The sequence below is a fragment of the Balaenoptera borealis genome, assembly GCF_965194805.1.
Source record: "Balaenoptera borealis genome assembly, chromosome: 2".
In the NCBI taxonomy this organism is placed as follows: Eukaryota; Metazoa; Chordata; class Mammalia; order Artiodactyla; family Balaenopteridae; genus Balaenoptera; species Balaenoptera borealis.
This window is the reverse complement of record NC_138867.1, coordinates 109,451,886-109,467,632: the sequence shown is the minus strand read 5'-3', so window position 1 is coordinate 109,467,632 and position 15,747 is coordinate 109,451,886. Positions and strand designations below refer to the sequence as shown.

General features: G+C 35.5%; 1 protein-coding gene across 1 annotated transcript in view; it reads right to left on the bottom strand.

The window, feature by feature from the left end:
* Positions 1-15,747, bottom strand: part of CHSY3 (chondroitin sulfate synthase 3) — a 342,347-nt gene that overhangs the window by 324,691 nt on the left and 1,909 nt on the right. The window contains exon 2 of the mRNA XM_082380778.1: positions 12,854-13,137. Within this exon, the coding sequence (XP_082236904.1) occupies positions 12,854-13,137 (284 nt within the window). The remainder of the gene's footprint in view (positions 1-12,853; positions 13,138-15,747) is intronic.

The window sequence follows — 15,747 nt, the reverse complement described above, 5'->3', positions numbered from 1 at the left end:
TTTTGAGAGTGTTTGCTAGGTTTCTATTCGCATCTATGAACACAAAACCTACTTCATGTGACACTTTGTTAAAAGTGTCAAAACGGAAATAAGATGTCATATTTTCTCTCTTAATCTAGCAATTTAGTTTTACAAGAAAAGTGTAGTGAAGCTTCATAATGTGTCCAGAATATTAGGTCATTGTGGTTGTATTTTGTAAGCTAAGGAATCAATCTAAAACTGGACTGAGGTGGAATGAAATCTGATAATACCATCTGAACACTATGAACTCTAGAAAACAAAGAAATATTAGGGAAATAAAGGACAGAAAATTAAAATTTAGTTAAGATTAAGAAAATTAGAAGTTAGGTAGAAAAAAGGACGGAAAAATAAAATTTATTTAAATTACGGACTCACAGGACCTCATTGAAAATGCCTACATTTATAGAGTCTGATTCAAGAATTTTGTTTTATTATAGAACTATCATAATTATATTATAATGATTATGTGTTTCAATTAACACAATGCCATTCATTATATTGTTTAGGTTTCAAAAAATTAATTTATGGTATACTGTTAAATGCTCTTTAAATGAAAAAACAAATCAATTATAATGGACTTGAAATTATTTTTACAATTGATTGTTAGACAATCCATATGTACAATTTACTCGATTGAATATATAAATAAGGTAATGCATGTGTAACAAATGTGTATACTAGCAAAAGTAATCATCAGTTACACACTTACAACCAATGAAAATAAACATTCACAAGCACTACTGTAAAATATATTGTCAGAAGAACAAATACTGATTAACAAAGATTATTTGACTGTGGTGGGTCTCTATACAGACTTTCCAAAGTTAGGAGATATTCTTTCTGTAATTTGACCACAACTTCGTAAATCTTTAAGAATATTTAATTTAAAAAAGGGAAACCAAGACAAGATACAGGTTAAATACAAGAAATGCAGAATTTTAAACAACCATAAGGTAAACACATGTATCTTAATGTAAGCAATTATATGGGGATGATGGATTTATATGCTATGTAATTAATCTAAAATTATCCTGCTGTAAATCTACTTGTAGCAGAAGCACCTACAGTGCAATTAATTAAGACACAAAACAGAATTATATGTTCATAAATCTGAAACTCCAGTTTGACAAAGGAAGACGTATCCTAAGAGATGTGGAACATTGATCTAAAGCCATTTCAGACAGAAGTGTTATAAAATAATTCTATAAGAACAACCTCCAGGGGCTTCCCTGGTGGTGCAGTGGTTGAGAATCTGCCTGCCAATGCAGGGGACACGGGTTCGAGCCCTGGTCTGGGAAGATCCCACATGCCGCGGAGCAACTGGGCCCGTGAGCCACAATTACTGAGCCCGCGCATCTGGAGCCTGTGCTCCACAACAAGAGAGGCCGCGATAGTGAGAGGCCCGCGCACCGCGATGAAGAGTGGCCCCCGCTTGCCACAACTGGAGGAAGCCCTCGCACAGAAACGAAGACCCAACACAGCCATAAATAAATAAATAAATAAATAAAGTAAAAAACCTTCCTTTAAAAAAAAAAAAAAAGAATAACCTCCAGGTATAACAAATGATGTCATGTAAATATGCAATAAACTGCTATCTAAAATTGTCAACTAAATTTTCAAGGAAAAGAACTTGATCCACTGCCAAATAATACTATACGATAAAGTTCCATGCTATATGCTTTAATGACCCAAAATTTGTTTTCCAGTCTTATTGCAAAACTCTACACAATGACATAAAATATTGCATAAAAGATCTGGTAAATCACACAATAAATGGAAGTCCAAATTCATAACTTAACATTTATTATGCTTTATGCTCATTATCCACTTACTGGCCTGTTAGTAATAAAGCACCCCTGTGACTCCCCATTAAATGTCTTCACAAGCTCATACATTAAGAAATGTTTTATGTATACAGACATACATTTATACTAAATATGATATAATACACATAATTGGTATGTATATAATCAACATGCAGTCTGATAATACAAGAGAGCAATACTCCTGCCTGTATAATCTGGGAAAGTTGTTCAAGCTATGTGGGCCTCACTTTTCAAGTATTTACAAAGGGCTACAAAGCCATATATGATACCTGACCCATCATCTCTCACCCCTTTTCCTCTCTGATCTCACATTTTACTACTCTCCCAGCACCTTCTCAACTCTAGTTTCTCTTGCCTTCTGGCTAGTTCTTGACCTGCCAAATACATTTTCCTGGGGAGTTGTCCACCTACTGTTTTTGACTGGAAGGCTTCTCCCTCAGATATCTGCTTGGCTCAAATATCATCTTCTCAGTGAGGCCCACCAAACAATCCTATTTAAAACTGCACACCCATCATCCTGCATCCCTTAGCCCCTCCCCTGCTTATTGATTGTCTTTCCCCTCTAGAAAATAACACAAGGACTTTTGTCTATTTGTTCTTTCTTTTTGACTGCTATAACTCCTGTGCCTAAAAAAGTGCCTGGAGTATCAAGTGCTCAGTAAGTACTTGCTGAATAAATGAATGATGAGTGAGACTCAATGTACCCAAAATAGAAGTCATTTCTTCTCTGCCCATGCCTCAAATACACCAATCACCGAAAACTACTCTTCTTCCATTATTCCCTATTGCTAGGAATATTATAATACTATCACCTGAGCCCAAAACCTAGGAGTCACCTTAAACTTTCCCCCATTCCACCCTTACATCTCACCAATCACCTACTTTGGTCAATTCTCTCTCCTCACTACCTCTCAATTCCTTCTCCTCACCTCCACTTCCACTTTGACTCTTTGATCAAGACTCATCTCTCACTTGGTCTGGGGCAATAGCCTCCTAACTGTCTTGTGTCACTATCCCTAGGCACAAGAGCATCCAATCCATCCTTCCGTGCTCCAGCCACTAAAGGGTGATCTGATCATGGTTACCTATGAAGAATTCTTCAAAGCTCCCCATTATGGAACAGATTTTTCACTCTGACTGCTCATTAGAATCACCCAGAAAGGTCTTTAACATACTATTCATGGGCTCCATAATAAGTGGATCTAAACCAATTACATCACCCCCACTAATTCTAAGAATCACTGATCTACAAGGTATACTCTAAACCTTTGAGGATGACATACAGGGCCTTTCACAATCAAGGTCTACCAGCAGCTTTTGAGCGTCATGTCTCCTGCCACCAGATATGCTTGAATCAAACACACTATTTGCTATCATGCTATTCTTCCACCTTTGCCTTCCCATGTATCCCCACTCACCTGGCAATGTCCCTGTGCATTACTTCTAGTTTGGAGGAAGCACTGCATTTTCCTGTTCTCCTTGGGAACTTCTTCCCTCACATTCCTGTGTATCTTATACTTCCCTCCATTATAGCAGTCAGCTATAGCAGTGGACAAGGAAATATTTGAGAATAACTGGCTAAAATCAAAGTTATTCATTTAAGTTTTTAAGTAAGTTTTGGTTTCTGTACTCAATGAAATAGATCACTGATACCTTTTTTCCTTTTGAGCTCCAATTCAAAAAGTCATTGTTAAAGCAAACAAGTCAATGAAAACATTCCACATATATTTTAAGAGCTCTCTTACTATATAGTTATTCAAATGTAATAAATAAAACCATCAGTTAACACCTTAAGCCTTGCATGAATAAACAATGTATTTTTTTCTAAAAATGTTTTAAAATCAATCTTGTATTTTTCTAAAACAAAAAAGTGATATATGAACCATGAAAATCAGAACATGAGGAAACATACAACTGTGAGTGATGGCTTTATATTCATTGTCTTTAAATCCAGTGACTAACTCTTTGGAACAGATGAGTAATAGACATAGAAAGAAATGCAGAAGTGCTGATTCCTTTCCTATAATTTTTCCCAAAAGGAAAATATAACATTTATGGAATAGTTAAGAATGGACTGGATATTTGAAAACAGAAAATTAATAAAAAATAATTTATACAAAGGTCTAAACCCTAGAGCCACATTAGAATCACCTGGGAAGTTTTTAACACTACCCATGCTACAGGCCTCACCTGTAAAAGACTCTGATATAATGAGTCAGGGATGGGTTCCATCATCAGAATTTTTTCAAAGTCCCCCAGGGGACTCCATTGCGCAGTCAGAGCAGGAACCACTGAACCAGCACCCTCCCTACTACAGCAAAGCCCAGTTTTCAGAAGGCAGTTGCAATAAACGCTTTCCAGTCAACATTATTTCTTTCCCATGAGAGGAAAAAAAGAATATGAACATTGTAAATTGGAAAATATTAATAATAGTTAACAGTTATATAGGAATTAGTACATGTCAAGCATTATTCTAAGGGCTTCTAATACATTGACCTTTTTATTCCTCGCAATGGCTCTGTAAAGTTGGCACTATTTTATGCCATTCTGCTTCTGCAAAAATAACTAACAGTTACAGAATGCTTAACACTGCCGGGTATTATTCTGAGTGCTGCTATATACATTAACTCATTTAATCTTCACAACAGTGTTGTGAGGTAAGTACTGTTGTTATATCCATTCGACAGATGAAGAAACTAAGGCACTGAGAAGTTAAGTAACTTGACTAAGGCCATTCAGCTCGTGAATGGCAGAGCTGGGATTTGAAGCCAGGTAGTATAGTTCCAGACTTAATTAAAAAACAAAATCCTGGTGATCTGTGCTATATAACAGGCACAAAATATATTAATATGCCATAAAATTACTAAACACGTCTTTGGTTTTCTCCTCTTCAGGTGACAGTAATACAAACGAGAGGAAGATGCTCACTTAAGAAAATTAAAATAAGAATCATTTGATCCTAGTTCCAAGACAGGTACCAATGTTGGACCCAACTGGAGCTTTCATGACTTAGAAGGAAAAAGATTGAGAAGGATGACAGAGATGGGAAACCCAACTCTGTATCAGATGTGAAAGCAGAGATTGGTTAGAAGCCTGAGTTCTCCTCCCTGGGGGCTCCATGAGGAAAAGGAAGGTCTGTGTGTCCACTGCTGATAGGACGTGCTCAATAAATGTATTTGAGCAAATGAAATCAACTGGCTTTTAAGATGTGAGATGACTGAATTCTAAAGCAGAATACTTCAATTTATTTTCACCCTATTTTTTTTTCACATTTTAAGATACTCATCATGAATATTAAATGACCTTATTTCATTTAAAATTTATTTTTGTATAATAGACTATTAGATTATTAAAACATTGTTTCATCATTAAAATGTTGATCTTTAAATATTTTAATCTGTGCATGCAAAATTTACATTAAAATTAAATTATATAGTAAATTTAATAAATATATAATTATTTATATAACATATAATAAGTATAATTATTAAATTTATGAAATAAAGACACTTCTAATAATTAGCTCAAAAGCTAGGTAACCACACTGATAACTCAAGGCTGAGTTGTTAGGAATTCTCTTGGGCCTGACTCAGGGCTCCTCAGGTGGGGTCACCATTTGGTCCATGATCTGGTTTGATTTCTCCATTTGTAGCTGGTGTCTCTACATTCCTCTTGCCGAGCAAAGCACAACCACAGATCTTCCCTTAATCAAGGACACAATGGCTACACTCTGGGTTTTCACCAGAGAATATGCATAATTCAAATTTCCTGTTGGCCAACCTAATATAAAACATTTGCCTGAGAAGTAATACCCATAGACGGCTCTCTGAAAAGTATTCTGAATTTTAAAATACAATCACGGAAGTTATCAAACAATGGTGTACCTGACCATAATTGCACTGTCTCCAAGTAGAATTCCTCCTGAAGAATTGCCTTTCTGCATTACAGTTTTGGTTTATATTGAGGGAATTTATTAGAAACAGCCAAGCAAATCATGCTATTCTACTTATCAAAGAAGTGGTGCTGAGTATGTGATCCCTCAGAACCCCTGTCTGCTCCATGGGGAAGATTTCTCCCAGGTCTTAGTATCAAGTCAAGGTAGGGTTCTCTTTAATGCCAGGAAAAAAGGAACTCAACATGTATTTTTCCTTTTTTTTTTCTTATTTTTCTATATGTCTTCCTTTTTCCCTTATTTCTTCACATTTTAATTTTATTTTATTGTATGTTACTTTTATTAATCTGTATATTTCTTTAAACCATCTACTCTATAAATAAATAGCTCTACAATAAAAATGAATGAAACAGAAAGGGATAATGAAGAGTTCAGCTACCACTGACTGTGAAGAATGAGGGACACAGCTTTCAAAATTATAAACGGTGAGTGAAGATTTTTAAAATCTCAGAAAATTAAGAAATCCATTTCATTCGTTAGTTCCCAAAACAACGCCGGCTGAATTTTTAAAATAAATATATTATTTTGATTCAGTTAATTTAGAAACTTGTAACATGCTTTTGGTACTATAAATGTCCAACACCTTTGCAAGACAGGCTAACATTAAATGTATGTCATGGCTCAAACTGATTTGTGGTTAAGCCTTAACTAGAGTATTGTTTAATAGGACAGTAAACGAAAAGAGCATGAGAATTCTGAGGAACTGCAACCCCTCAATTTTTCAGTTTACATGTTTTCCTATTGCTCAATAATATCAAATAATGACTCATATGATTCAAGACACTGATTTTATTTTAATGAAGTTTATGTTTAGCTTAAACACCTTATTAAAAGTTACTTTTAACATATTTCGTGCAAAAGAAGTAACATGCTATAGTCAAAGTAAAATGCAGTATAGTTATATGATAGATTACGTTTTTTTGTATGTTGAGCACTAATTCATTAATTCACTAGCTAGAAAAGAGATTGAAATGAACGTTTCTCACATAGCTTTTTGGAAACCAAGACAAAGGAAGTGGAAGTAGAAAACTGACTTGGAATTTTTTCAGGAAATTAGAATACTTTTGATCAATTAAGGAGGAAGAGTATTCAAAGTTTTTAACTAATATGAGTGTTTATGTTATCATGGAACTCATTTCAAATTGCATGGAAGCATCTTCCAAACTTTGCATTTTTCACAACTGTTGGAAAACACACATTGTCAGAATTCAGGTGGTACGGCGTTAGTTAACAATGAAAACAGACTAGCTAAGACTACAAAACATGGAGAAACTGTACCAAGTTTGTCCTTCAACTCACAATGCAATTTTATTTTGTACAATGAAGGAAGCAGTGTGGCAGAAAAGAGATTTCATAAAATCAATGAGGGATGATTTCATCTGACAAGTGGAATGGGGGTGGGAAGAGTAGGTGTGAGACGCTCACTGCTCTTAGTTAAGTTAAAAACTAAATATGACTGAATTAGAACCAAGAAAAGACTGAATTTTTGAAAGACCGAATTTTAGGTAAAAATCCCAGACTTTTACTTTTTCCATAGATATTAATATACTTTAGGGGCATAAACCATGTTCATGATACAGTAAAATTAGCATTACAGAAAAGGGAAGCTCATAAGTAACAGAAAGAAGCTAAGAAGGATGTGTAACAGCCCTATAAGAATGGGACAGATATTTTAACCTTAATGGTTATGTTACAAAGAATTTATATGTAGCTACATTTTTTATGGTGTAGTTCTCTGGTATTACAAGCCCAGGAAAACACTTCCAGAATATATCCTTTTGTGAAATAATGGAGTTTTCTAGGGTGTTTATGGCCTTTAGGGGGCCAAGATTAGACATAAGACATTCTGGTGTGAAATTAACTCTTTAAGAAATCTATTAAAAATCTGTTTAGTCATAAGAAATGATTTTTTAAACCACAGAGAAATATTTCCATCAACATGGAACTCTGTTTTCTTTGAAACAACATTTAATTAGACAAAATAAAGATACATATTTTTTGGCTCCATTTAACTGCTAACATTAAAAAGATAAATACACACTATTCTGAAAATGACTCTTAGATGGATGAAATGCAAAACTCCCTCACAGGGAGAAGAAGAATCATCGAAATTATTTTAATGCTTTAATGTAAGTGATCTCATTAAAACAAAAACCAAAGAAAAGGAACTTCCAATTCTGCTAAGACACAGAATGAAAATGAATTGTGTGAATGAAAATAAAACAAATAATTTTTCAACAGTGAGAACTTTCTACTCCTCACTAGTCTAGTAATTTACTAAAAATACCTATAACAAAGAGAGTGTAACTGCATTATACGATTTACAACTCTAAACAGCCAACTTTGAAAAAATTAATTCTCTGTAAACTATTTAAAATACACATCTCATTCTCACTAGAAAATTACTTCATTTCCTAGAGAATCTTTTAATGAAATTTGCAACACGTGGATTATCTGACTCAAAATATCAACACTCTTATGCCTACCTGATCCAGGCAGTTAAATTAAACGTGCAAGGAGAGGCTGGTGCACAACAATAGGTCATGAAGGGACTCAAGACTGCCTGCCTCTGCTAATGGCATCAAAAAACAAAATCAAGAAAACCTTAAAACACCCCACGTGCCAAACAACATTTAAGAGCCATATGCAGCCTCCCAAGCTGCCAGATTGTAGCTCAGATAACTAGAAAAGCAGTAGCCAAGATAGAGCTCAACCAAAAATGTGAACTTAGCCAACAGTAGGTGCCAATAAATTCTAACACTCACAGAGTGTAAAGCATAGAATAATTTTTCATGATCATGCTTCAGTTAGTCATCTATACTTATACAATTGAGATATAAATGAGTATAACAGCAACCCACGAAGTCTGTTGATTATGAACATCTGCCATGTCCTTGAAAACTAGATGTTTCTACCTCTAGGTGGGGAAGGAAGAATCTCAATTCTGACTCTCCAATGGTCTCAGGTACAGAGAGAACCAGTCTGTCTGAGACCCATCAGCAACCAAAGCCCTCTTTATTCAGAAGAAGTCAAGCCATTCCTGGGCCCTATGTGTCATGTCTTGGAATATCAAGGTTGGCCTGTCATGAGCATTTAATTTACTGAGAACGTGATGAGAAACAATGCATATCAAAATGCATTTGTAATGTATTTTATTGATCGTTAATGACAGAAGAAAGGAAAAGTAGATAGAGATGACAGAGGAAGAAACAGAGGAAGGGGCCAACAAGCAAGACATATTTTTCCAGACCACCAGGACCTTATCGTGAGGAAGAATGGAAGCTATTGATATATATCACTTCCTGAAACACCTGGGAAACATCAGGAGGGGGTTCCAGCTGCCTTGAGAGACAAGTTCCAGGGTGGTCCTGTGAACTGACTGCAGAATGAGATACTACTGACTTCCTTTTCTACTGAAAATTCCAATGAAACTCAGAAAAGGGGGCTAATCTAGAAATCCATACAGTAATTTTTTTTAATGTAGATAGAATCTGATCTGTTTGAGATTCCTTCAATTCATATATTAAATAATCACTTGTTAAATAATATTTTCCACAGTCTCAAGATCAGTTATTTAATACGATACTCAAAGACTGAAGCAAATATTTGTAGTGCATGTCTGAAAGTCATCCATGTTTTCTGTTTTACCAATACTGGATTCCTCAGAGTTCTAAAATACTGAAACATACTCATTTCTTGTTCTTTGCCAAAAAAACCTTACACTTGTATTCTTCATTGGAAAAAATTTTATTTCATCTGACTTTTTGATATAGATGAATCACTCATTAATAATAATTAGTAAATGAATAAAATTGATGAATTCATGTTATATGTAATATCATACATGATCTATTCAGCACTATGACAATAATAGCTAACACCTACTGACAATTTACTACGTGCCAAATACTATGTAGAACTTTACATGGATCATTTCACCATTTCACTTAATCTTCTACAAAATCTATGAAGCAGACACCATTACAATCTCTGCTTTCAATTGAACTAAACAAGGTTCAGAGAAGTAATTTTAAAAAGACAATGAAACTAATGAGTGGTAGACTGGTGACTCAAACCCAAATTCAAGTTTATACCTCTCTCTATCTCTCTGTCTCTCCATCTCTCTGTCTCTCTCACCCTCCTTCCCTCTCCTCCCTCTTGCCAATATTATGCTTCACTGTATATATAAACAGGGAAAGTAGACTTTAATTCAGCAGTAAAGAATACTAGAAGATTCCTAGATTTTCAAATAATGTAATTCACAGTCAAGAATAGCTACACGCTATACAATCTATAATTGTAATATTTTTGTCCAATTCTCTTCCTACAAGATCTGCAAGCCTGTTTAGCATTTTTAAAAGATAACATTCCATCATGATGCTTCATTTATTCAAACTCAAAAATTGTGAACATGTTTCTGTAACAGCGCTGTTAACTCTGCAAGAACTTTCATTAGGAGGAAAAGTCAAACAAAATCCTAAAAGCTATGGAAAGTTTAGCAAAGAAAATTCAAAATTTTAAGAAAATTCTGTTGTAGATGGTTCTTATAAAAGAAATATGGAAACAAAATTACTGATGGGTTTCATAGTTTATTCTATGACCAGATGTGAAATCTCACCTTTATGTGAATGCCAACCCAGAGTGGAATAGATTAATTTTTCCATATAATGTGATCAGTAGCATAGTTGGACATTTCAAGTAACCTAAAACCCGACCTGGAAAGCCCTAGTTTGGCTGTGCCCCAATCTACCTAGTCAGTGTCCAGAAAATGTAGAACACACCCTAATGTTAAAATGCTTAGATATAATTTAATTGTATACTTATCTTTACTAAATTTATTAACAGATACTATTTAATATATTCCTTGGTAAAGAAATTTTCCATTATTCCTTTAAATAAGACTCAGGGTTAGGGTTAGGGTCAGGGTTAGGATTAAATCAATGCCACCTTTAAAATAAATGTTGTTTAAATAGCTCCTTTAAAGATTGAAATTCCAAAATAAAGTAAATTCTATGTAATTGCTTAGCAAAATATAAGTCAACATTCTGAAACAGTATTCCTTTAGAAGATAACATTTTCTAATGCTAGGAAAAAATGTAGAAATTATTTTTTTCATACAGATTCTGAAGTTAGCGATGGGCAACTGTCAGTCTAAAATTCAAATGTATTGCCAAAAGTTAATGTAAATATGGTGACCATAAAGTTATATCCTACAAGACTTGGAGTTCCCTTTGTTTGTCTCTTCTTTTATGTCAATTAATGAAAAGATCTAAGATTCCACTTATTCTAACAGAGAGGGTGCAGATATCTACGATTAACTCCCCTTTAACCAGAACAAATGCCTATATTATAAATAAAATATTAAATCAATTCTTGAGCATGTAGGTCACCTGAGCATATTTTACTGTCTTGGATCAGGAATGGGCAGGCTGCTATGTGAGGACTGTACCTTCACAGCAGAATCAATGAAAACTTGAATGGAGGGTCATAAAAGGTTTGTTAAAACTTTCTATGTGATGTTAAGGCAATAAAGCATCAGATAAAATATAATAATTTTCCATCTTTATTTAAAATATGATTTTTTTACTCATCCATACAGAGACAATGTCTGAAAAATAATATTTTCATGTAAACAAAAATCAACTGACTGTGTTTTCCATATAAAGTATTTTTTTGCCTTCCAATTAGTTTTATATTAAATGGAGAGACAAATCTTTTTCATTGAGTTTATTAAATTACCTATTTTTAAACTATAATGTGCTTATCTACATTTTTATTATAAAGGTATACGTAAGTTGGTTTTATAAAAGAAAATTAGTTTCTATCAATAAAAGGAATAAGGTATGTAATAATTTTAAATTTGCATAGTACATATTCCAAGTAACTAGTTACTATTAATACTTACTTTCTGTAATAAATATAAGAAATACTTCCCCATAGTGTAAATATCATGATGCATAAAAAAGAAAGCTAAATTAAGGAAAGTGGGATTACACTTCTAAAAGAAAAATGAATGGGACTGTGTAATTTTGAGGTATAATGACTTCACAGGGAACATGTTTTCATAAAATGTTTCTTCGATACTGAGAAAGCATGACAAATTTGAAAAGGTAAGTAAATGAGTTAAGTTATAATCTACAAAGGTATGCAGGGTAGCTAAAATACATTTAACTCCAACCACTTGAAAACCAAACTGTAGTGAAAACTGCAATGCATTATTTAAGTGTTAAGTAACTTTTACTAAGATTAACTTTCAGGAGAACTGTTTTAAACGCAATTGCTTTTCATTTCAAAACCAATTTCTGAAGGAAAAAAACCTCAGATTATTTCGTAAAATGAATTACTACAATAAAACAACAGTTCATAACTCAGATTATTTAAATAATGGGTGCGGTTGAGAAAATGGAATGAGGGCAGACATAAAACAAAATTTTAGAGAACTAGTCATAATATTAAGCAGTTACTTAACATCTTCAGAACTTCTGTTTTTCCACATAATCGTGCCTTTTAAAGTTTTGTGAATAAGTCTATTATAAGTGATATAACATTATGAGTTAATTTTTCCTATGCTTTAAAAATGTATGTTAAATTTTCACATAAGAATCTTCCAAGAAACTACAGAGTTTAACTATTTGAAAACAAAGAGATGCGATTACATACCTAACCAAAACAACAACAAACAAAGGATGAAATGCGAAAAACTACAGCCCAAGAGAACAGAATTAATCCTCTTGTTAGAGACAGGAAACGGATACACATGTATATAAACACCAATAAAGCAAATAAAGCGGAAGTAGCATCTTCCAGAGATGTGACTATATACATAAGCTGCTGCTTAAAGTTACGGGTCACGCTAATAAGAAAGCCTGGGACAGGCCTCAGCTCTGATAAGAAAGGCATCTCCCACAATCGCCCTTGTGTCCATCACTGGCTGTTGCTATCATTTTCAAGCAAATACAAAGATACAGAGAGAATAAACAGAATCACTGCCCCAGACTGTAAACTGTCACCCACCTGTAATATGAGAACATTTTCATCACAGCTTAAGTCTTACCTCATAAGACCAGACACACTGAGTACCACCAAAACGTCGAACACATCTTCCTACTTCCACGTCCTCATGAGTCGTGTACATTTCTCTGAGGCATTCACCAATATGTGGCACCATCCTCCTGAGAACCTCGCGACTGAAGATCATTCCAGGTCCTCCCATGCAGAAGTTCTCCCCAGGCTCTAGCCCCAGCTTTCCAAGTTCTTCAATATTCCCCAGGCCAGTCTGGCCCAGGTAGAGGGGCTTGCTGCTATTTAGTGATCTAAGAAACTCTTCCAACTTATCACCTACAAAGAGAAAGACAACAATCACTCCTTTTCCTAATTTCATAATCATTTATAACACACCAAGCAAGGGAAAGAACTTCCAATATTGTGCATAAACTCCCCACAAGTCTTATACAATTGAAAAGAAGAAAAACCTCTTTGAATATTCCATTATTTTAAAAATACTAATTTCTAAATTATAATAAAATTTTCATCACATATACCTATCTATCCACCTATAAGAAATTGCATTCACCAGGAATGCCCTCTTTTTTAAATGTTTGTATGAAATTACCCAATTCATTATTTTCATATCTAATTATCAATATTTCCTCTGCCAACCATCTCTAAGGATTTCACTCCTCTCAACCGAAACCCAAGAAATCTCTAGTTATTAACTCTACATTCAGTTCTTGTTAAATTATAATAAAATTTAATCAACTTTCTAGTCAATGAAAAACCTTACATCTGATGACAGTCATCAGATTTTTTTTAAAGGTGAAATAATGACAAGGAGAATAAAAACAGGTTTCTTAGCATGTATGAAGTAGTGATAAAATTCTCAGAAATATAATATTAATATTCAGCCCTGATTGGCAGACTACTGATACCCTGATAATTGATTTAGTTTAGTGTTTTGTCCGTAACTAAACTCAAGTCATATACAACCCAAAAGGTGTGTGTATACATATATGTATGTGTGTGTATATACATACATACATATAGAGAGAGAGAAAGAGAGAGAATATCAAACTTGCCTTGAAATATAACACTTTGGAACTTTGGAAAGTACTCTTTTAGGAAAAAATTAACATTTGTTAACATTTATATAATTGGTTTATAGTTTGTAAGTTCATCAGGAAAAACAATTTTAAAATAAAGTTCTGTAGCTAAAACAGTTCCAAAGCATTTCGTACTCTACCAAGTGATATACTGGAATAAGTAGTCACCTTCTTTACATTCCCAGTCAGCATTTCTACCATCTTTTTTGATAAGCACAGCACGTGCAGTCATTATCTTGATCCTATGCCATGCCCCTTGGATTTCAGTGAGTTTCAGCTGACTATTATTGGGTTCTTAATACAAAATGCCTTTCATTCTTAATAGAAATGGAAAGAATATGGCACTTCAATGTTCTGAAGGACAATCTTTCAAAGCACTAAAAGATATGACAGAAGTGGATGTTGTTAATGCATTTTGGAAGTTGTCTGCAAAGTGTGGCAAACTTCTGCCAGGAAACCTTTGTGACTTTAAAGAGACACAGAAGACATGGGGACTAAAAGATAGTGGATCTATCAATTATAGATATCTACATAACTTATATCTACCTATAAGATACTGCAATCACCAGGAATGCAATTTTTTAAATGTTTGTATCAACTTATCCAATTCATTATTTTCATATCTAATTATCAATATTTTCTCTGCCAACCATCTCTAAGGATTTCACTCCTCTCAACCCAAACCCAAGAAATCTCTAGTTATTTATTAACTCTACACTCAGTCCTTGCCAAAATGTGACAGTTTTTTTTTTGGGGGGGGTCTTGTTTGTTTTTCCTTGAATATGTAAAAGATACTACCTGAATCAGGAGAAAGCAATGAGGCTACAATTAGAGTGGTGTAAACTAAGTAAGGGCTGCCCCCCTTTGACCAAGAAGCTAGGAAATGTGGAAAGAAACACAGGGAGGGGCTTCCATGGTGGCTCCGTGGTTAGGAATCCGCGGTTAGGAATCCGCCTGCCAATGCAGGAGACACGGGTTCGAGCCCCCCCCCCCCCCCCCCCCCGTCCTGGAGGATCCCACATGCGGTGGAGCAACTTAGGCCCATGCGCCACAGCTGCTGAGCGAGAGTGCTACAACTACCGAAGCCCACGTGCCTAGAGCCCGGGCTCCGCAACAAGAGAAGCCACCGCAATGAGAAGCCTGCGCTCGCAATGAAGAGTAGCCCCCGCTCGCCGCAACTAGAGAAAGGCCGCACAGCAAAGAAGACCCAAGGCAGCCAAAACACACACACACACACACACACACACACACACACACACACACACACACACACACGGAGCCCTCCTTCAATACAACCTAGCTACTTCCCTTGTGTTCCTCTCCGCAAAGAGCAAGACTGTAAAGATTTCCTCCCGCTCTAAGGAACATTCCTCTGCTCAGTTTAGCAATCTCTGGCCAGAGCCACTCACACGCAGGGCGAAGGACCGCGCCTCTTTTAAAACGGACAAAGTTTTCTCGTGCTGGGGCTGCGCGTGGTTTCGGGAAGGGCTTCCCAGCCCCTGCTTAACGCCGCAGCCACCAAGATGGACTGGAAAGGATCCAGCCTTGTGTGTGCTAGTACAGCTTGGAGCTCCTAGGGTCTGGATAATTCGCGGGCGCTGTCCCCTTTTCCCCCACCACCAATTCCTGTCAATACAGCCATCCCCTCAGGGTTTTACTGAGCTGTTGCCGGGGGCGTAAGGAACTGCTTGAGGCTGCACTGCGGTGGCTGGAAAGAGCTGTGCGCGGGAGCGGCTGGGATGCACAAAGACTCCCATTGAGCGGCGGGTGGTGCAGAAGGAAGGGAAACGCACAGAGAAGGGTGTGGGACAGCGAAGATGATTCCTCAATCTCACCAGTTCCAAAACTA